The following is a 23,499-nucleotide window of genomic DNA, read 5'->3' as shown; positions in this document are numbered from 1 at the left end:
GTGTGGTTCTAAGAATGTCTTCTTTTGCTCAATGTTGGGATGGTGGCCCAGACCTCTCGGCTCAATGAGATCATAGCTCCGCTCTCTCTGCTGAAGAGACCATTATCCCAAGCCTTTGAATCCATATTTTTAACTTTGGAGTCATTATTCCTTCATTTCATTCTATTTCTGTCAATTTTTGTACAGGTTGGTATAGTATTTGTACTAAATCTCCTATTTAATCCATTAGGTTCCAAGATATTGGATAAGGGGGTCCTCCACTGTCTTGGACCAAATCATCTGTATTCTCATTTTCTGCTGAGGTGGTTAATTGGATCTGTGAATCACAAACCAAATTCTTTAGCAAACATTTTTCCCAGCCACACAATTGGCCATATTAGTCTTATCAAGGGAATGTAGGCTGTTTTATAAAGTGCCTCAAATCTCTTCCATCATCTACCCATGACCTAATTCCAAAGTCACTTCCCATTTTGTAGGTATTTATGACAGGAGAATCACCCCACATTCCCATACCCAAACCTATCTGTTCCTTGGATGGTTGTGATTATGTTACCACTAACTGTTGCTTAAAAGCACAGACATTTATTCACTCAAAATTCTGGAGGAAACACAACACTACCTCAGTCCTTAGAGGAGAAACCTTCATTGCCCTTTCTAGCCTCTGGTGGTTGCCAGCAATCCTTGATGTCCTTTGGCTTCTAGATGCATCACTTCAGCCTCCACCTTCATCATCACATGGCCAACTTCTGCCTTTGTGTCTCTCTCCTATTATAAGGACCCACACTACTCTCCTATGACCTCATCTTACCTTAACGAATTATATCTGCAGCAATCCTGTTCCAAAGATGGTCACATTCTCAGGATTGAGGGTTAGAACTCAACAAAATTTTTAGTAAGCACATTCATAATACTATTTATCTAAATTCCTAAATCATGTAAATATCTAATTAGATCTTTCAGATAATCCCTTCCAACTCTTTTCCAAATCACTTTTATTACTTTGGAACTGATTCCCATTTCAATCACCTTGAAAATAAATAGATAATTTAGATTTAAATCAATTATAAGTAGCAACAACTTAATGACAGACATGTGCATAGCATTTTTTAACTATTGAGTGTTTAATAATTCATCATTGACAAACCACCAAGAAAAGTGAATAATTTTTATTAAATTTATTTTCCCATTATGGAAAAAAATGAGTTCCAAAAATATATTTGTGTTCTGGTTCATTATTTTTTTATAGAATTAAAATGGTCTCCCTGCCCAACCCAGGCACAAATTTAAAAGGATGTAAAAATCAAGTAGCAATATTTTTATATTAAATAGTTTCATAGCTGACTTTGCTTTCATTTAAGAAATAAAATATAGGTTTGTCTTGCACCAGGGGAACACAGTCTCCCAGTTCCTCATCCTTTTTTTTTCTTGTCCTTTCTTTATCAGTATTGGAGACTTAAACCCAGGGGGTCCTTCTTCCTTATAAGTGCCCTATCATTGAGCTAAACCTGCAGTTCCCCTCATTTTTTCCCCACTTATTGTTCACTATAAATTTAAAGTACTGGATTAGGTAAAATTGGGATGTCCCATAGACAAAATTATCTAGAATGTGAGTTCAATAAACCTCAGCAGAGGCTTTAGGTTTTAGAACACATCTTTTGGTGTAGAGTATGATCATGTTAAAATTGTGGCTTTATTTCTAATAATAATCATCAGAGTTATAAATTCATAAAGTCATGGACTTTTGGGTTTAAAGGGTAAGAGGGATAAGAACCTATTAAGCATCTACTAAAGACTAATGATGCATTTTTACTTTTATCATATGATTATGAACAGCACACAACATAGCAGTTATTATATACATTCATAATTTGTGGAAACAGATCAATAGAACAAGTTTAGAAAAATCTGTTATTTTTTCAGGATTTTCAAGCTAATTAATATTGTAGCTAGGATTCTAGCCCATCTCTAATTTGTTTCAGATACTTTATACTCCTACTATTAGACTGTCCCAGACAATCATCTTTATACGTTAACTTAAAAATTGGGTAATCTTTCCAAGTTTACATTGCCATTTAGTCTTTAAGTCCTAGTTCTGGAACTAACTAGCTGTTAACCTGAGGCAAGTCTCTTCCTTCATTTTATTTATATATAAATATATACTAATATATATATATATTTTTCCCTCAAATCCAGAATATATATATATATATATATATATATATAAAACTACCTCACTCCTTTAATTCTTAATTCTTACCTAAATGTGAAAAATTATTACTAATATATTGTACTGGAGCGCCCACCTGGCATCTGATCATAGCTTGAATCTATTTGCTCTCCTAATAATGTATTTGTCATGCAACAAAGCTCATAAATGCCTGCTTTAGTCAGCTGATAAGAACAATTAGAAGAGGGGGAGTTTCAAAGATCTTGTTTCAAAGATCTCAGTCCCTCCATGGCTGACTACAGTTTGGCCTGAGATGAGGGAGAACACGCGTAGGAAGGGTGTGGAGGAGGAAGCCAAGGTAGGAAGGACATGGCAATCAGGAAGCAGAGGGAGAGCTTTGCTCATCCAGAACAAAATATAAACTTCAAAGGCCCTTGCCTGCAATCACACCCTACCTGTCTACAGTTATTGCCCCTTTAAACCCTATCAGTGAATCAATCCACTGATTAGGTTAAGGTTCTCATAACTCAATCATCTCACCTGGGAAAATTCTTGCTCTGTTTCACACATGCACTTATGGGGAACACCTCATATCTAAATACTAACAATACCTATCTACTCTTTTTATTTTCCTGATCACATTTGGTCACTACTGGTTTTACCAGATATATGCATTAAAAAAAAAAAAAAAAAAAACAGAAGCCGAATATCATTTAAAGCTAGTTCAGTCTACCATTTAAATTTTTTGATTTTTGTTAATTATTACAAATTTTCATGTAGTGTAATTCAAATATGTTATATATTTATTCTTTTTAAGCTTCATCTGAAAAGGCACAAATCCACAGTATGTATGAAAATTTCATTTAAAATTCTTCTATAGTCTTTTACAAGAAAATTTGCATATTTCTAAGTTCATTTTTAATCTATGCTTTTATGTGTATACTTTATTATAGCCCATGTTTTGAAAATTAAGTCACCTAAATGTAAATTATTATTATGAATATATTGTTTTCATGAATCAAACCTTTTAAGTGTTTAATATGAAATAGAATCACATGGAAATTTATAATTTTTTTTTCTCTATGGGCATGTTTGGTATTTATTTTCTGTTTTACAAACCACTGGCCTAACTCATACATATTCATTATATATAAACTTATCAAGGTCAGAAATACTTGAAAAGATTTTATATTTTCGTTTTCAGAACAAGACACAGTGAAACCACATAAGAATGTTTCTCATGACAAACCAGGTATTTGGAAGGTGGTGTTTGTATTCTCGAAATATCTCTCAATGTGATAGCTTTAGCAGAAGGAAGAGCATACAGTCAAGTCTGAAATTACTGGAGACAATTGATGTCTTATGTCATGAGCTTCTAGAACATTTACAATTTTAGACATCTTCTTAATACTTTTTTGTACTGAGAATGTGATGAGTCAGATCCAGCTAGACAGCTACTCATTCCTTCCCATCAGAGATAGTATGAACACCATAATTACCAGCATCCAGGTGAATGGGCTGCACAGTTTTGGCAGGTGGAGGAGTGCTGAGGATTGAACCCATGGATGATCTACTACTGATCTACATCCCCAGCCCTTTTGATTTTTTCTGACTTCAAACTTGCGATCCTCCTTTTCTGTGTCAACAGGGCCTGGGATTACAGATGATGCTATGTGCCCAGCTGAGCTCTATATTTTCATTTTTTTCTGTGGTAGGCAGGATATCCTTAGACAATTTATAATTCAGATTGTCTCATTCAAATGTGATCATCCTGACTCCCCAAATCTCAAGGATATTGAGTCATTCTCATCCTCCCTGCTTTCTTTCCTCCTTTTTTCTTTTCCCCATTCTTGTTTCTCCTTTTTTTACTCTCCTGTTGGTACCTTTTGTAGACAGTTGAGCTGGACCCATTGGGGTTCTCTTGTAAAGAAAGTTAGAGAATTCACCAAATCAAGGATATTAATTAGTTTTTATTAAAAAAAATAGAAATGTAGTTTTTATTTAAATTGATTAAATGTGGATTTAAATGTGAGACTCTCCAAGTCTTGGTTATTGTGTAGAATATTATTTTCCATTCCAGATGTTCCATGAATTGTTTTCTTGATGTTCTTGAATATGTTTGGGCCAGAATTTTTGAGAAATTAAAAAAAATATATTATTTCTGAAAACAAATCTTAGGGAATATTTTGTTTACATTTTTTAAATCAGGCCTCAGAAAATCTATATTCAATGGGTTTGAATCAGTAGGATTGGATTGAAAAAGTATGACTTGAAAAGTTTAAGACACCAGTATTTGAAAAAATACGAATAAAGTAAAAAAGCCTGGACTGCCGGGTAGTCAGAGAACTTTTAGAGCCTCCTAGTTTATGTCATTAATGAAACTGTTATTTTCTTGTACTCTAAATGTTAACTATTTTGAGGGGAGAGTACAGAGAGAGTGAGAGTTTATTTCTGAGTGTATATCAAATGTATGTCTTCTAGCCAGAAATATTAAATTTCACTTACAAACCTTCCTGTTCTTTAAATTCTCTTGTACTCAATGAAACTTTCTAAAAGGAATATTTAAACAGCAAGTTCACTCTCCCAGCTAAGAGGTTTAATTTTATATTGGCTAAATGTAACATTCTCTTTAGTTTGAGTTAAATCTCCTTGACTCTATAAAATCAGAGAAGACAGAGGACTTTCCTTATTTTACATGTGCTTTCTCCCAACTTGCACCATAAAAAATTTGTGTTCTCCAGCTCATTTTGGAATCTCAGGGAGGTACCTCCACAAGAATGATGAGAAACTGCTTCATTTTATTCTTATTCTGTCATGAATAAAGAGTTATCTCTGTGTCACAGATAAATATAGTGACACAGAGCAAAGGTGAAGGGTGGGGTTTGCATTAGAAGGTTACATGACAAACTGAATTAGGAACTCCTCGGCAATATGATATGTGCAGAGGATGTCTAGATTAGACAATATTTTTTTGTGGTTCCTATTTGAATAGAAGGTATTGTTTACTATTTTATTGGGAAAACTTTCATGCACTGGTGTTATTTCAAAAAAGAATACAAAATATCAAGAATGAAATATTGTCAATGTTTTGTATGATGTATTCAAAATTTCTACTCGTGTTAACATTTTTTCCTATCACAGAAGAAAAGGTAAAGCAGGTAAAAGCTGTCACTGTAGAAAAAACAGCTAAATAAAATATCTTATATTTTTCTTCAGTTTATCAGTTTCATGTTTTGTAGGTGAGCGTACATCCTCACTGGAGCATGTAGAATTGCAAATACATAAATTCTAAGAATCTGAACTCTTGTGAACAACTAAAGATATATTTAATAAAATTTTATTAAAACATTTAAAATTAAAGCGGCATTACTTTATCATTTTAAAATTTAGTTAGCCTAAGCTCATAAGGCATGTAATGTATCACATATTTTTTTACTCTTATTTTTCAAGCCACATCTCCTCAAATCTTAAAAATCTCAAAAATTTGAAACTTTTTGCTATTTATACACCAGCTGTAATAATTTCTGTTCATGGAGTTCCACAAAGAGTTTTGTGGCTATGAAACCTTTAAAATTACATTAAAGAATAAAGTAGAAGACATAATATTAAAGTAAAAACAGCCCATCCCTAATTATTTCATGGGAGAAAGAAAGGAGTGCATGTGCTCTTGCGGTTTTGGAGTCTTTCCAGTGTGGAGAAAAAAAAAAAATTCTGAGTCTTCAACACAGTCCAGATCTTGAACCACTAAATCCCCTTCATTGGATTCCAAGATGGAAATCTTCCCGGCTTGGCCACTAGGAGTCTCATTTCATACTCATCAATATAAAAGACAAAGCCTATGAAGTAAATATTGTCACTTACCTGAAAGAATTCTATAAACAGAATTGAAACGTTGTTTCTTAAAGGTAAATAATATTCTGGGAGAACTAATTAGTTATACAAATTTATTATAGTTATTACATACTGTTATTCTATAAGAAGGAAGGAAACTATATGAGACCATTTCCCAAGTCCTCGTATGACAAATTTTCTTTCTTCCAACCAATGCCTAGGATTGTAATATTCCTCACACCTGTACTCTTAAGACATTATTATCTCTCTCTGAGTGTCTCACTCTGTCATATGGATATTTGAAGATTATGAAAATCCAACCTTGAACATACAGATTGCTTTAAATGTTATGTCTGTTTCATGTGTCTTATCAGTTTTTGACAAGCCATATTATTAAAATAAAACTGCTCAAGAAAAAGGGTTAACTTAAGCTAAGGGAAGCAACCTAAAAAATAGAACAAATAAATGAGCATGTGAATAAGGTACTTTTTTTTTTCCACGATCTGTATTCATTGATCTATCATCTACGTTCCTTCATTCTCCACAGCCACACCCAAACCAGCAAGTAAGAGATGAAGAACTTAAAACCTGAGAAGTATTGCTTGACCATTTCAATTTTAACAATTTGCCTGTTTTTAATATGTTATTTGTCATGTGTCTTATGGCTAAATTGCCTTTATAAGTGATGAATTAATGTTATTCCCATGGCTTTTATTTAACATCTTTGTCTTTCACTACTAATTAATGATTCTTCATAATTACACAGAAGAAATGTCTAAAAGTCATATCACTATTATTAATATTAAATGAGTGAGTGCATACAGGTCATACAATGTCCAAAATAATATATTAGGAGAGGTGGCAAATCGTTTAAACATACATAATGAATAACAAAGACAAAATTATGTAAAATTGTCAGTGTTATGAACAATGTATATATACATATACAATCATATATATATATATATATATATATGTATATATATATATATATATATATATATATATATATATATACATATTTGCTTTAAGCTCCACTAATTATACTGAAACCAGATTTTTCACATTTTAATTTATAAAATTGTAAACATTTTGTCATTTTTCTATTAAAGTCACAGAATTTCTTCATGAGTGCAAATTTAAAGGATCATTCATTTCATTGCACAGGTGCAACCCAGAGATTAGAGTGGTAGATAGTTTCAAATGAGACTACTAGAATAAGGAAGGAGTGAACATATGATTATTATCATACAGGTATTAAAAATTTCTAACGTTGTGTCAAAATTATAATGTCGATCCTTGAATGACATATATTTGTGAAACAAGAGCTTAGAGGAAGGCATAAAAGACTATTTATAACCCATATTCTGGTTTCTGTATGAAAAATGATTGACAAGTTCCTATGAAAAACATAGGAGACAAGTTAGATATGGAACAAATATATGGTGCATAATTGTGCCACAAATTTTGAAAACATGTTATTTATCAGTGATTTTTTGATTTATTTTATTTTTGTGGTGCTGTTTTTATGAGACCTTAATACTTTAAACATTGTAAACTTAATTTTCTTTTATTTTGCATGATTGTTTAATATACCAATTATGCAAATTCAGCTCATGGAAGTTCGTTTGTGAACACTACTGATCCCTAACTTATAAATATTCTATTTTGTTATAATAATTGGATTTCTCCATCTTCTTATCTACATAATAGTTGGTGTATGATGTTGGAGAAACATAGTAGTAATTTCACAGAATCTGTTTGTTCAGGAGTAAAGGAAAGAAAGGGCAAGTAAACATCAAGAACAGCTTAGGAGGACTCATCTTGGAAGTCACTGGAGAGGACCTACCCCTGGGCTACTCCGGTCATCTGCTCAATTTCCAAATATTCTCAACTCCCTTCAACATATCACTTCTTACATGGCTTCATTTTAAATTCCACTTTTGATTAAAGTGTTCAATCTCCTTAAACACTTTATATTTTAAATATTTCTCAGAGAATTAAGGTAATGTCGATTACTCACAAATTTTTTATTTAATTTGTCATGTTCTGGAATTGGTGGAGAGTATGAGACTCCTACAGAACCTGGAAAGGGAGATGGTACAAAATCAATATACAAAATGTGATATTCTCTGGAGATAAACATACGTGGATTTAATGTTAAATAAGAAATGAATGTCCAACACTAAATTGTTTCTGTTCTGGTAAGAAGGGAAGTAGGAATCAGAAAGGTAAGGAAAGGAGTTGGTCAAATGCTAAAGGCAAATGTCATCTATGTTAAAATGTTCCCAAGGACTGACTCCTACTTCAGCAAAGAAAGAAGAAACTTGTTTTCTTATGTCCTTTTTGCATATTCTGTCTTCATCTTAAACCACATGGTCCCAAGAAGAATAGTGAATGCTCTGGGCACTGCCCTTTAGCTGCATGCAGGAGAAAACCATTCTCAGGATGTCCATAGACTGAACCTAAACTTGTTTATAAATTGCTTCCAGGGCAATATGCTTTCTGTGTAATAAGTTATGTAAAAATGACTTTAGGGGCATGTCTCTTGTGTAAGCTGAGGATTGCTGCAAATATATAAATAAGAAATGCTTACTGCACAAATAATCCACTGATTGCCATAAATTTTGGTTTCTCTTTCTAGAAAAAGCTGAAGATCAAGAAAAAGAACCTCCATCTATAAAAGCAGGTATTTTTACCTTTTTGTTGACATTTTATCTTAATTCATTATTTTTACTAAATTTGAAAATTAGAGCAATACATGCAAGCACTTTGCATTTTGTTTCCTGGTACTATTTTTCTTGTGGTTTTGCAGTATAATCAAGTTAATCTGACATAAGGGCTGTGGTATCATCAATCAATCATGGATGGCCAACCATGCTACTATAGTGAAGCAACATTAAAAGAACAGATATGCTTTCCTGGTGTATGAGGTTCTTCCATAATATTCTGTATTAATTTTTGGCAACATTCGTGTCATTTATCTTATCAATGAATCTGATTCACTATTGATAGCTTAAAAATGCCATTTCAAATTACATACGTTGAATTTCACTAACTGTGAATGTCATTTGATATATTTTCCTAAAATAGAACTTATTCCTTCTATAACAGTTGACATAATTCTTTTATAATAAGATTCAATTTTTAAAATATGTTAAAATTTTGCAAGATTCCAACACTAAGGCACACAGGGGCTAACTAAATAAATATCCTTCTCCTTCTTTTTCCCTCTTCTTCCAGTTTTCATTCCAAAAATATCGAATAATTTTGAATAGGCAATCACTCTTATTTCTTAGTGTATGCTTTTACCATTATCTATGGATCTATATATGCACATATGCACATATATATGTGCATATGTGTATATATATATATATATATATATATATATATATCTCCCACTTTTTCTAACATATATCATAACATATATTCATAGTACTTTCCCTGCATTTTGTTATTTTAGAATGCATTTTGAAGGTTTTTAAAGAATTTACTCATTAGTAGTACTCTATACTAGAGTTGCAAATAATTTACTTAAGGAGCCTCTTTGATCTATATAAAAGTTGTTTTATAATTTTCCTTCAAAACTGTATATTTTTGAAGGAAAATTATAACCCTTTTAGTTTATTAATTTAGAAAATATGTGTAGTTTTATTAATTTTAAATTAAAATTCCTAAAAGTAGACTATTTTAGTGAATGGTATATCCAATGAATTTTTATAAATATTTCTAATTTTTTATAAAAGTTATATCAATTTATATTCCCACTGTTAATGTATTAGCATTTATTTGACATAATTATGCATGATTCAGATCTTTCACAATCATTGTCAAATACAGGCTATTTTTTTAGTGAGTAGAAGTTTAAGAATAAGAGTAAACACTTAATATTTTTAGTTACTAATTTCAGAAGACAAGGCATATTGAAGAGAATGTATTTGTACAATATAGGTATTCATCTACCACACATTTTTCTTTCTGATATTTTATATCAACTTTTTCATTTATACTATATTTGGAGAGTTTAAATTGTTAATTAGCAATATATTTTCAGAAAGGAAGTGAAATAATATGCATTCTGTGCCATTCAGAAACAATAAGAAGCTCAGATTGTTGTAAACATTCATAATATATCAATTAATGAATAAGATTTTAGTGGGGATAAAGAGGAGAATAAAATATTCTGTATTTTGGAAGTTTACAATTGTTCTGTAGTAAATTCACGGGGAATAGGTCTTAAAAATTACTTCAAATACTTTCCTTATTTCTTATTTTAACATGTTTAGCCTTATTTCCATTCTAACTATAAAATACAGAAACATAAAATATAATGAACAAATGTATTACATATACCTAGAAATTCATCACATTTTCTTCTCTTTTAACTTTTAGAAAAACCAAAACCAACTCCAAGTAAGTGAATCATTTAAGATTTAAAAAAACTAGTATACTATTTTAATTTCATAGTTTTTAAATGGAATATTAACTTTAAAAATATGACACATTTCTTAATATAATTAATATTATGCTCTTACCTATTAAGTAATTTTGTTTGACAAAGGACATTTGTGCATTGTATTTGTTAACACTTGAACATGTATTTGTGGAACACCTACTAGGCATTTTACACTGTACTAGGATATCTGAGGAAAGAGCCTAAAATGTTTTCATTTGTCATGTCTTTTTAATAAAAACATGCATCATGAACTACTAACAGTGCAAAAAACAAGTAGTTGCATCTCTTTATCTATTTTTCAATTGTCTGTTATGATGCATTGAGTAAATTCGGTATGAAGTTTCCTCTAATACTCATTATCTGGGTTAAAAAAATTTACTGCTAAGATACTTGCTTTAAGTATTTAATATTGACAGATTAGATTTTTATTTTCTTGTTTTCAAAAAGTTTTGAGGAACATCATTTTTTAGCAATGCAGACTCATCCTTTGGCATTTTAGGCAAGAATAAAAATGCAACAGTAAACAATGAAATCATTTCTTTAACACTATCAAAATATGATCCAGACTTTACTTTGGGATACAAATATGTGAATCCAATGATGTATCTGGAGGTTATTTTTAAAGTTTCTAAATACTAAGGACCAGTTTGTTTTCTTAGCAATGTTATGATAGATTTCTAAAAAATGAAGCCACAATTATCTTGGAATAAATTCAGTGACAATCTTAAACATTAAATATTACCTTTGAATTGGAGAAATGGCTAGCATATCCAATGTCTTATTGCTACTAGTGTGGTGAATATTACTAAAATTAGATTTCTCTAGTTAAACTGGAATGTTAGTCACTTGAAAATATTATCTTATTTCTGAAATACTATTCATTATTTTCCTTATTCAATTTTAGTCAACTATTCTTGAGTTATGAAAATACTTTTCAAAAAAGTTATATAAGACTGATAATTAAATTCATCAGACTTACCAAAATCTGATTTATTTGTTTATTTATTCATTTATTCAGTTTATTTATTTATTTAATTTGGTACTGGGGATTGAATGGTGGGGGACACTTAACTATTCAGTCACATCCTCAGGCCTTTTTATTTTTCATTTTGAGACAGGAGCTCAGTAAGTAACCTAGGTCCTCATTAAGTTGCTGAGACAACTGGAAATTTTAATGTTTGTCCTTCTGTGTCTTCCAAGTCACTGGAAAACCTGATATTTAAGAGAGATTTCTTACCCATTCAGATAAATTCTCTGGAAATGTTAACCACTTGTACTGATTTTTGAGGGAAAGATAAAACTTTTTGTGCTATGTCACATTTCTCACAATTAAAACACTCTGGGTAACTCCAGGTAAAATGGGCTGCACACAAGTGACATTACACCTTTTTCTTTGGGTCCTGTGATGGCTCCTCTGACCTTAGGGGTCGGTGGAAAGAGAGAGAGAGAACACTTGCTGAACCCTCTTATTGAGGAGAAGCCATTCAAATGAGGCAGGGGTCAGGTTTCAGGGAGTTGAGTCTAGCTTTATGATGTTTGCTGTTGGAAGGTTGACTGACATCTAGGAAGGTCACACTCACAGGCAGAGCAAGAGAAGGGGACACACAAAGGGTGTTTCCATGAAACATTCTATCCCAAACAGGGCAAAGGGGTAGTATTACAAAAGAATAGTGAGTGTAGCTCAACTCTATGAGTGACATGCCTACCCCTGAAGACAGGCCTTCTACTTCCTGGGAAAAGGCCCAAGTCACCACAAATGTAGTGATTGGTCTGAGCCTCTTGCTTCAGGACTGGAAGGCATGGGTCATTCAGAGTGGCTCCCCATACTGTCAGGTTATATTTAGAAAGTTATTAGTTTATGAGTTAACTGAAGGAACAAAAGGAAAAGTAGACTCTTCATTCTCCAGAATTTGCATTTGTTATTTTTCATGTCATGGTCCCATTCAATTGCACTTAGTACAACATCTTATAAATTATGTATCTTTAATAGTATTTGGTGAGTGAATGCATTTATGCATCCATAATGTTCAAGTTAAATTTTCTGTCATAGTAGTTTTTAATTTGTAATTTAGAGAACTAACCAAAGGACTTAACATTTTAAAATTATATTCAATAGCTTTAGGTTAGTTTGTAAATATTTCTATTTTCACAATAGATGTCTAATTATGGATTTCAGAAATATTGTCAGTATGTTTCCATCATTTTGAGAAAATGAGTCTATTATAATTTAATAGAAAATATCTGAAAATAAAATTTATCTACTATTATAATGAATTGCTATTCATTCATATTTTTATATCACATTTTTTTTTCCTGAAAGAGGGAACATCAGAAGTCACAGAATCAGGTAAATATTCAGCATCTCAGCAGAGATAACATTGAATTGTAAAAACAATGTGCAAATTTGAATCTGTATCTAGCTGTATAGAATTGAGAAAATCCCTCAATTGGTCAAATTCCCAGTTTTCTCATCTACAGAGCAGGCATACTAACTTCCTCAAAGACACATTTAAGGATTAAGTGAAATACCTTGTGTCACATTTCTAACACCTAATAGGTTGTCTTATTAAATATTTATTTCTTTCTTTCTTGTCTGAAAAACATAATAAAGAAAATTATTAGTCAATCAAGACTGTTTTGAAAACTGATCTATAGTTTACTCGGAGATATGTGACTTTTTGTTAATGGAGCACCCACAGTACTGTTAAATCTTTATTTTCTGAAGACAACAATTGGAAATTTTAATGTTTTCCCTATTGTATGAGTTCAAACTTATTGACAAAGCCATGGCTTCCTTTAGTTTCACCTCAAATCATGCAAGGAATAGGAAGGGCTAAGCATAGAGGTGACTGAATACAAGCAGGATGTATATTCTCACACATGGCCTCTTCCTATATATCTTTTAATGGTAGATCCCTGACCACCAGCTCCTCCATTCAGAGGATTGAACTCATCTTTAACTCTTTATTCCAAGAATTAATAAGAAAATCACGTTTTTTAAGATGATAATTTATTGTTATTCCCTCTTCCCCAGGGAAGAAGAAAATTGAAAAATCTGAAAAGGAAAGTAAAGGTAAATATGACATTTTAAGATACATACATAAAATTAGCTATGACAACAAAGGAACAAAAGTACATTATTATACAAATTATATAACTTAAAAACAATTTATGGAAATGTAGACACTGATATTATAGCATGTATAGGAAATGGTATGCCAAGGCATTGTTATTACCCTTAAAAATCTAAAGGTAATAAGAACTTATATCCTAAAACAAACTTTACCTGTTATTACTAAATTAATACCATACATTTCATTTTATGTGACTTATGAAATATGGACATTAATTATGCAAATTTAATTCTAAGCATTAAGAAATATTAATATATATGTTACTCTAAATTACCATTTCTTCTTCACTGAAAAAACAGAAGTGAGGTGTTAAAGAAAAAAAAGATAATTTTTTAAGAGAATGAAATATAATGCAATGCTCTAAACCAAAAAACTCTTGAGTCAAAATTTATTTATATCATTTGCAAATGAAACTTGTATTGACATAGTTTTAGTTATCTTTTGTATTGCTTTGAACAAAATACCTGAGATGAAAAACTTAGAGGAGGAAAAGTTTAGTTTGGCTCACAATTCCAGAGGTTCAGTCTGTGGTTGGCAGAGTCCACTGCTTTGGACTCCAGGTGAGGTGGACCATATTGTTGGATAGAAGAAGGGAAAGGGCCACAGAAAAGATGCAGTCTTCCAAGGCATGTCTCCAGTGATCTGCCTCTTCCAATCATGCCCACCATGTCTGCAGTTACAACCCAGTCCATGCAAACTGGGATGGACTGACTAGGTTACAGCCCTCAGAATCCAATCATTTCACCTCCAAATATTCTGCATTAGCACAGGACCATTTGGGGAATATCTCATTTACAAAGCATAGCAATGTATATAATGCCTATTGATCTGATTGTAAGAAGAAATATGGTAAATAACTGGTGGACATGTGTTAATGGCAATGTTAAAGGAGCAATGCATGACAGGACAATCAATGCAAATAAGCATCTGCTTTTTACACCATCATGATGGTCCTTTTTTCCCTTGCACATTTATTTATTTAGTAAGCTATACAATATAATACAGTAATCAATGATTTCAGTATAATTAAGTGTAGTCTAAATATAAATATTTAATTTATATGAATGGATCAGAAGAAAAGCATCCATTAGGTCAGAATGATTGTCAGAAACATAAGATTCTGTTTTCTTTAGCCCCAGATTAAATATCTATTTCTATGAATTGTAATTAATCTAGTTCATTTAATCACTATTTTCATCATATATCTTAGTTCATGCAAACAAAAAAATTCTCCTGCTGACATTTAGTTTTGTCAGGTATTATTTTAATGAAAAATAAAATTTTTGAAAATGGTCCCAAGAAAATATTTACAGTGGACCTGGGATGTGGCTCAAGTGGTAGCGCACTCGCCTAGCATGTGTGAGGCCCTGGGTTCGATTCTCAGCACCACATAAAAATAAAATAAAGATATTGTGTCCACCTAAAAAATTAAAAAATAAATACTAAAAAAAGAAAATACTTACAGTTCCTAATTATGCCCATGTTCATAAAGCTCACAGTTACATGAGGCAATTTTTTAATGAAATTTCACTGTAAAACTTCATGATTTACATTTTTATAAATAGTTACAATAAGAAAAGAAAGTCTTCAGTTATACAATGTAACAAAAGGTAATCTTGAACTTCATAAATATTCAAATGTTAAGTTGGTATGGAAATGCCTGAATTATATTAGTTAATATTAACACTAGTTTTTAAAAGCCAAGAAGTCTAGTAGGCACTTCTGCTAATAGAAGAGAAAGTGAACAGATAGACAATCCACCAAAAAGCTTACATTTCAATAAAAATTTTAAAAAGAACTATTTAAAGCATAAATATTCAATATTTATGAATATTTATATATTTACTATTTATATATTTAATGCCAGAAGAAATTTCATCTATTTCAGAAGGCTTTTGTAGCATGAGTAATGTAAAAAATGATATCCCTGTAGTAATGAAAAGGAACTATAACTAGAATTTTTATTTGTTTTATCTATTAATTGGAAATATAGCTAGCATCATGAATACATTTTATTATTTATAAACTGGTCTTTTAAATTAATTCATGTTAGATACAAGGTGGAAAAATGGTAGCATGCAAACTGCATACATGCTCTTTAAAATTTATTTTGGTAATATTGTCATCAAATCATAAATAAAATATATAAATTGAATTATAGTTTTGGTGATATAAAGTTAGGCAAACTCTATTAGTTAAAAGCATGCCTTAACTTCTAAGACACTAGGTAAACATAACATAACCAAGTCAACAATTTTCATTCATGTAAAAACATAGATCCCCAGACTTGCTTTGTGTTGTCTTCCTTTTGCTGCCTACTATATAGCATGCCTACCTAAAAGGCAGGTCACTTCTGAATATATAATTTAATTATATAAATGTTAATAATTTAGACATTATCATCAGTAATATTATTGGGTAAAATTTTCAGTAAGAGAACAAATCACATTTGTGGAATGCTATACAGTCTTGATTTTTACATTGAAAATTTCTTCAAAATATTGCTTAATATCTCTTTGAGAGAGTCAGCAAGAAGAATAAGAAATTACTTATTTTGAAAACTCAAAGCTATATCTTTTTTTATTTTTTAAATTTTTTTCACTTCATTGTTATCATAGCTCAAATATTATTTGTCTTATTTAAAGAAAAGTGCAATAAAGGAAATCTAACATATCTGTGTTTTCATGGTGGAGACAGGATTTTGTCTCAAATCCAAGTAGGTATGACACCAAAAACTGCAGCAGTTAAATCCTCTTTAATACCACTTCACTATCCTATTGCACTATTGCAAATACAATAGAAAGACATGTACCAATAAGAATAGCCCAAAGACTAAATGTATCCCATTTGCCCCCTTAAGAGATCTTGGAGGTATGGTTGGAGACCTCTTTGTAGCTCACTGTATGCACTTCTTCATTCATAGTTTATCATATCTCTGAATGTATTTTATTTTTTTCTAATTCCTGTCTTCCTAAACAATGCTGGTATTCTTTTTTGTTGTTGTTGTTTTTCTGTGGTGCTGAGGATTAGAGCCCAGGGCTTTATGCATGCACGGCAAACTCTCAACAAATTGTGCTATATCCCCAGTCCAATGCTGGTATTCTTAGAGGAAATATAATATTATGTCAGTCTTAGTGAAATATTTTTTAATTATTTTATTTTGTGATTTTATACATGAAATATGTTGCTATATCATTAAAATACAAATATCCCAACTCAAAACATTTTAATTTTTTTTCTATTGGCATATTCTAATTTTTGTAAATCTATAATTCTTAGGCTTACATTAGACACACTATAAATCTCAAAGTAAAGCATTCAATAAAGATTCCTTTAAAAAGTTACATTTTAAAGCTTGGCTCTTGACATTTAACAAATATTCGTAGAATAGAGATATTACCAATCTTCTTCCTCAAGAAAATAAATGTCTACTATAGTGTTTGAGATAATCATCTTACTTTATGTCTTTTGCTTTACACGCCTATTTTAATGAAAAAACATAGTAACAACTCTCACAGAAATTAATAGAAAAACTAATTTTACATGGGCTTTGAAAGATTCATTAATTATAGTTTTACAGTCTAATTGGTAGTTCTGGTCTTCATTTATTTTTGAAAAGAAAATAATTCTCAATAATATATCTTATAAAACTTGGATATTTATTTTTTTTAATATTTATTTTTTAGTTGTAATTAGACACAGTACCTTTATTTTTGTTTTTACTTGTTTTTATGTGGTGCTGAGGATCGAACCCAGGGCCTTACACATGCTAGGTGAATGCTCTACCGCGGAGCCACAACCCTAATTAAAACTTGGAGATTTAAAAGCAAGTATTAAGAAAAATTATATCACATGAAATAATTTTAGGTGCAATTATAGTTGAGCCCAAACACCTAACAAAGATCCTGATGGTTTTACTAAGAATGTTTAAAAAGCATAAATGTTATGACATCTGAAGTGAATAGTAGCTTTTTTCTGATTTTTTATATATTTTCTTATATAAAGAAGAGATTAACTAAAATATCCAATAATCATGTTCAAAGACAATATAGAACTGTATTATATTTATCAATTTTTTTTTCCACTGAGCCCAACTGCTCACAGAAATCATGCTTTACAGGAACTGCCATGACTTATTATATTAAAAATCAATATTAAAATCATCTTGGGGCTGGGGTTGTGGCTCAGCGGTAGAGCACTCGCCCAGCATGTATAAGGCCCTGGGTTCGATCCTTAGCACCACATAAAAAAATAATAATAATAAATAAATAAAGGTATTGTGTCCAACTAAACTAAAAACAAAATCAACCATCTTAAGGTATATAGAACCCCTCCCCTATATATCAACTATTTAAAAATTAAATGGCAAATTTATAAATATCTCAGAGATCAAGGGAGAAAGCACAAGAAAAGTAAATAAAAAGTGCTTTGAACTAAGAGATAATGAAATCTTAAAATATCTAGATATGTAGGATAAAACAGTATTCAGATTACCATTTATAACTTAAGGTACTTTTATAATACAATTCTAATTGTCTTTGAACATTATTATTGGATATTTTATCAGAAAGATGCTACAGTAATAATAAAATTATTTTCAAATTATGTAGTAGGAGGGAAAAATTAAGAGTAGGAGCAGAAATATATGAAATAGAGAAGAAATAATACAGCTAAAATTTGATAAAAATCAAACAAGTCTAATCAAGAAAAAAGTAAGAACACAAAAATTAATATTAATGGAAAGAAAGCTTTCAAAATAACCCTACAGATGCTAAAAATATATTAAGGTAATATTGCAATTGTATTCCAACATATGTGATAGCTTATATAACATGCTCTATATCAGAGAAGCATCTATATGCTGCTGAGAAGAAAGTGTAATCAGTCATTGATGGATAAAATATTATATATATGTCTGTTAAGTCTACATTCTCAACTGTACTTTTTATTTCTATTGTTTTTTTATTTATTCATTAGTCCAAATTAAACAAAGAATAATATCCAGTGGTGACTGAGGCATGTTAAACTTACCCAGTATTATTGTGCTGTGGTTGGTTTGATTCTTGAAATTGAGAAGGGTTTGTTTGATGTACCTAGATGCTCCATGGTTTGGGGCATAAATATTTATGACTGTTATCTCTTGTTGGTGTATAATTCCCCTAAGCAGTATGAAATGGCCTTCTTTGTTCCTTTTGAGTAACTTTGGCTGAAAGTCTACTTTATCTGATATAAGGATAGAAACCCCTGCTTGCTCATGTGATCCATGTGAGTGATCCTTTCACCTTCAGTCTGTGGATGTCTTTGCCTGTGAGGTGACTCTCTTGAAGAGAAGCATATTGTTGGGTTTTATTTTTTAATCCAATCTGCCGCTCTGTGTTCAAGGTTATTATTGAGATATGATTTGTATTCCTGGTCATTTGGGTTTCTTTCTAGTTTTTAATTTGAATTATTTTCTCCTTTGATTGACTATTCCCTTAGTGTAGTTCCTCTCTTTGCTGTTTTTTTTTTTTTTTTCATTTCATCTTCATGGAATATTTTGTTGAGAATGTTCTGTAGTGAAGGTTTTCTAGGTGGAAATTCTTTTAAATTTTGTTTATCATGGAAGGTTTTAATTTCATCTTCAAATCTGAAGCTTAATTTTTCTGGGTATAACATTCTTGGCTAGCATCCATTTTCTCTCAGAGATTGGCATATGTTATTCCAGGACCTCCTATCTTTGATGGTCTGGGTTGAGAAATCAGTTGATATCTGAATTGGTTTCCCCCTTTACACAATCTGATATTTTTCTCTCACAGCCTTTAAAATTCTATCCTTATTCTGTATATTAGGAAGTTTCATTATAATGTGCTGTGGTGTGGATCTGTTGTGAGTTTGTACATTTTGAGTTCTATAAACCTCTTGTATTTGATTTTCCATTTCATTCTCTAGGTTTGGGAAATTTCCTGATATTATTTCATTGAAAAGTTTATGTATACCTTTGGTTTGTATCTCTGTGTCTTCATCTATCCTGATAAATATTAAATTTGATCTTTTTATATTATCCCAAAGATTTTGAAAGTTTGGTCCATAGTTTCTTAATGTCTTCTCTCCATGGTCAACTCTATTTTCATGATTATATATTTTGTATTCATTGTCTAAGATCCTGTCTTCCAAGTAGCCTAGTCAGTTGGTGATGCTTTCTGTTGAACTTTTAATTTGGTTTATTATGTCCTTCATTTTAAGGATTCTTGCTTGTTTTTTTTCCAGAATCTCTGCCTTTTTATTAAAGTGATCTTTCACTTATTGTATTTTCTCTCTGATTTTTTCCTTACACCATGCTTTACTTCATAGACCAGTTTGTCTACATTCTAAACTCCTTCTCTGACATTTCTTCCACTATTGTATCAATGGATTCTATTACTGAAGTGTCTTGGTTTTGTTTGGGAAATGTGTTTCCTTGTTTTTTCATGTTGTTTATGTGTCTATCCATCTAACAATATGAATCTGAGTTAGAGTTTCTACCCTATTGACTTATAGTGTCCCTGAAGGTTTCTAGTACCTCACTGTTTATGGGAGACAAATAATAACAACCAATGCAGAAAATATACAGCATTAAACCAAATAGTTCCTACTATGACATCTACAATGTTAATTATCACAATAAATAGAAATAATACTATCAGTTACTGCCTATAATAAAAATAGCAAGTTTGCACAATGGCTTATAATTTTAAATTGTAAACAGGGAGAGAACAGAAATGATAATTATGAGGGAGGAGAGAAGAAGTGAAAAAATTAAAGGAAGAGTGAAAGGGAAAACAATAGAAATTGGCTGTTAGAAGAGAAGAGAGAATCAAGGGAAACAGGAGATAATATATATATATGAAGTAAAAATTTTTAAAATTTAAAATAAAAATAAAAGAATACAAATCAAACTAAAATCTAATAATCAAGCATCCCAGTTCACCAAAAAACAAACAAACAACAACAAAAAAAAACTAATCCATAAAAATTAACTACTTCAAAAATACTAGAAATGAGTGAAAAAAATATGAATATGTATAAATGTCCATGGACTATTAAGGTCAAAATTAAACAGAGAATAAGAAAAAAAAAAGATCTTGATGAAAAGTTAAATAATTCTTTCCACTGAAGTTCAAAAGATTCATCTATTCTAGTAAGGAATATACTCAAAAGATATTAAATATTTTATATAGGCCACTGGTATATAATTGCAAATTTTTTGCATTTATCTCAGTTAAATCAAATGTGTGGGGTTTGTGTTGTGGTTGGTTTTCACAGAAAAAAACATTACAAATATGAAATAAGTACAGTTTGCATTGATTACAACTTCTCTTTGGCACCCATACAAATTTTAGTGTGAAATTTATAAATATTATTCATTTTTAACATGTTCAGTGATTGAGTTGTACCCTATTTAAGCCTGACAGAAATTGATTAATTTTTATTCTTACATTGAATTTTTTAAAAAAACTATATTGTGTGAAATTTTAGTTTATATCAAAAATACCTTATCTTCTTGAACCTTGGAGTAAATTGACTTGCATACAAATAAATATTTCTTCTCAGCATTGAAACAAAATAGTCCTGTGTCTGCCTTAAATTCTCAACCAAACACACGCACACAAAAAGACTATAGAATGCATATGGTGGAACAATGATGTTTTATTTGCTGCTGTTTTCTAATGTTCACTCACTAATTTAAATAAAATTTAGGTCTAAGAAGGATTTCTCAGTTTGAAATGGGTGTGGTCATATGTAGCATAAGGAGACAAGAATTTCCCCCAAACACTCTTTAAGATTTCAATTTTCAGGTACAGATAGGAATTCTATGTGTACAAAATACAATTGTATATTTTCTGCAAATCCCTACAATTCAGGGACATAACAGCATTCCTTCCCACATTTCCAGATTTAAGAAAAGTAATTTTAAATCAGTGCCATTCAAAACAAATGCAATGCTGGCCATGTGTGTAATTTTAAATTTCTAGAATATATATTAAAAAGCTTAAAAAAAGAGATGAAATTTATGATGTTTTATTTAATTCAATATAGGGAAATATTACTTCAATATGTAATCAATACAGAAATATATTGGGTATTTACATCTTTTTCTGATATTGAGATGTCAAATTGTGTATTTTACTCTAATGGCTTATTTCAACTTGTGCTAGGTCCATTTGAACTCCCCTCAGGTCCATGTAGTTAGTGGGTACTGCATTATGCTGAGCAGGTCTCAAAATTTATTGAGTGCTTTCAATGCAATGCTTGAATATTGAAGAGACTATAAGAAAATCATTCAAATATAGTATTTGTTATATATGTCATTCAGTTCTTTGATTTCAAGGGATAGAATCCCACATGAACTTCAGTAATCATTTGAGGAGACTGAATCATTTCATGGATACAAAGGCAAAAATTCTACTAATCCTCAGGAAAAACCCTAGAAAGCCGCCTTACCCCACACTCTGCCTGCAGCTAGGGCTAGTGAGAGGAGACTTGAAGAAGGAGATAAGGCCTCAGAATGATTACTGTTGGGATAAGTGAAGAAAAGGAAAGAAGAGGGCAACCAAGAGACCATAGCATATAGAGGGAATGAAAATGAGTTGTTTGGAGATGAGGGCTAGAAAGAAGCAGGAAGTAAAGACATTTAGGGTAAAACTGAGTCTGGCTTTGAACTTGGTATCCTCCGGCCTCAACCTTCACAGCCACTGGGATTACAGGTGTGTGTCACTGCACTCTACCTTAATATTAATGTTTTAAATCATTTGAACCTTTTTGTCAGGAAAAAAACAAAACAACTGCAACAAGAACTATACATCCTAAAGTATTATTCCCAAGGATTGCCTAAAAGAAAAACATGAAATAAAACAAAGGAGTGAGAAATCACATCATTAAAGGGTAATGAGTGTCCCAGGGAAGGTTTTCATCTAGATGAGTCTCTAGGTTCTTAAGGACAGTATATCACAGCAATGGATATTGGGGTATCAAGGACATAAATTGTACAGGTATCCATAGTTCTTTTGTTGTATTGTCAGCTGGCCAACATTTTAGTAAAGCCAGGTTGCTTAGTTCCTCAAAATAGGTATTTCAAACTGAGCAATGTAATAAAAAACATTTTTTTCAGAACATGCTATGGGAGGTTTCACTTTGGCATCTCCTGTGAAATTCTTCAGTCACAAATAGTGAGCATTTTACCATGAGCACTTCACCAAAATTGCCAGCCTCCACACAGATTTGGAATAACCATAATAGTCTTTGAGAACTGGGTTGGGTATATAGCTTAGGTGGTAGAAGTATACCTTGCATGCATTAGACCCTGGGTTCAGTCCGTAGCTAGCAACACCAAAAACAAAAAGGCAAACAAAAATAGGGCTGGAGCTATGGCTCGGTGGTCAAGCACCCTGAGTTCAATCTCTGAGATCTATTTTTGAGTTTGAGATCTAGTTTTGATTTTGGTCCAAACTAGCGGGTTTAACATTGTATGGTTATCCTAATAAAACTGAATCTCTTAGGGAAGGCGACTGCTTTTCAGTGAAACTTCAACCAAGTCTGCTAGAACACTAGTCAGGACTTCCTTGTTCTTTAAAATTCCATTTTCTTTAAAATAATTCTTTTATATCTTAACTTTCTGGTTTTTAAAAAGCTTTGTAACTTTTTCAAATTTTCACTTGCTTTTCGATTTAGCATTTTTTTCTTTTATAAATACGGGTAGTGAATAAGAAATTTGTTTGACTGTTAAGGTATTATAAATATTTTAGATGTCAGAAGTAAGCTACCTGGGAAATTAGTCTGAAATTTAAATAAGCTTAAGGTAACATTAAATAAAGATTTTATACATATAAAAGTTAATACTTTTTTTCTGAATTTATGTTTGGTCAATCTTAGGCCTGGCAAGCAAACAATGA

General features: G+C 31.2%; 1 protein-coding gene across 1 annotated transcript in view; it reads left to right on the top strand.

The window, feature by feature from the left end:
* LOC107155096 (triadin-like) overlaps nucleotides 1-23,499 on the top strand; it is a 149,375-nt gene that overhangs the window by 100,833 nt on the left and 25,043 nt on the right. Inside the window, exons 12-19 of the mRNA XM_048800416.1 lie at nucleotides 2,985-3,011; nucleotides 3,372-3,419; nucleotides 5,309-5,349; nucleotides 6,542-6,563; nucleotides 8,643-8,687; nucleotides 10,394-10,414; nucleotides 12,778-12,804; nucleotides 13,492-13,530. Coding sequence (XP_048656373.1) covers nucleotides 2,985-3,011; nucleotides 3,372-3,419; nucleotides 5,309-5,349; nucleotides 6,542-6,563; nucleotides 8,643-8,687; nucleotides 10,394-10,414; nucleotides 12,778-12,804; nucleotides 13,492-13,530 — 270 coding nt within the window. The remainder of the gene's footprint in view (nucleotides 1-2,984; nucleotides 3,012-3,371; nucleotides 3,420-5,308; nucleotides 5,350-6,541; nucleotides 6,564-8,642; nucleotides 8,688-10,393; nucleotides 10,415-12,777; nucleotides 12,805-13,491; nucleotides 13,531-23,499) is intronic.

This window comes from Marmota marmota, unplaced genomic scaffold (genome assembly GCF_001458135.2).
Source record: "Marmota marmota marmota unplaced genomic scaffold, marMar, whole genome shotgun sequence".
NCBI lineage: Eukaryota > Metazoa > Chordata > Mammalia > Rodentia > Sciuridae > Marmota > Marmota marmota.
Note: the sequence above shows the minus strand (reverse complement) of the source record. Positions and strands in the feature narration are given on the sequence as shown.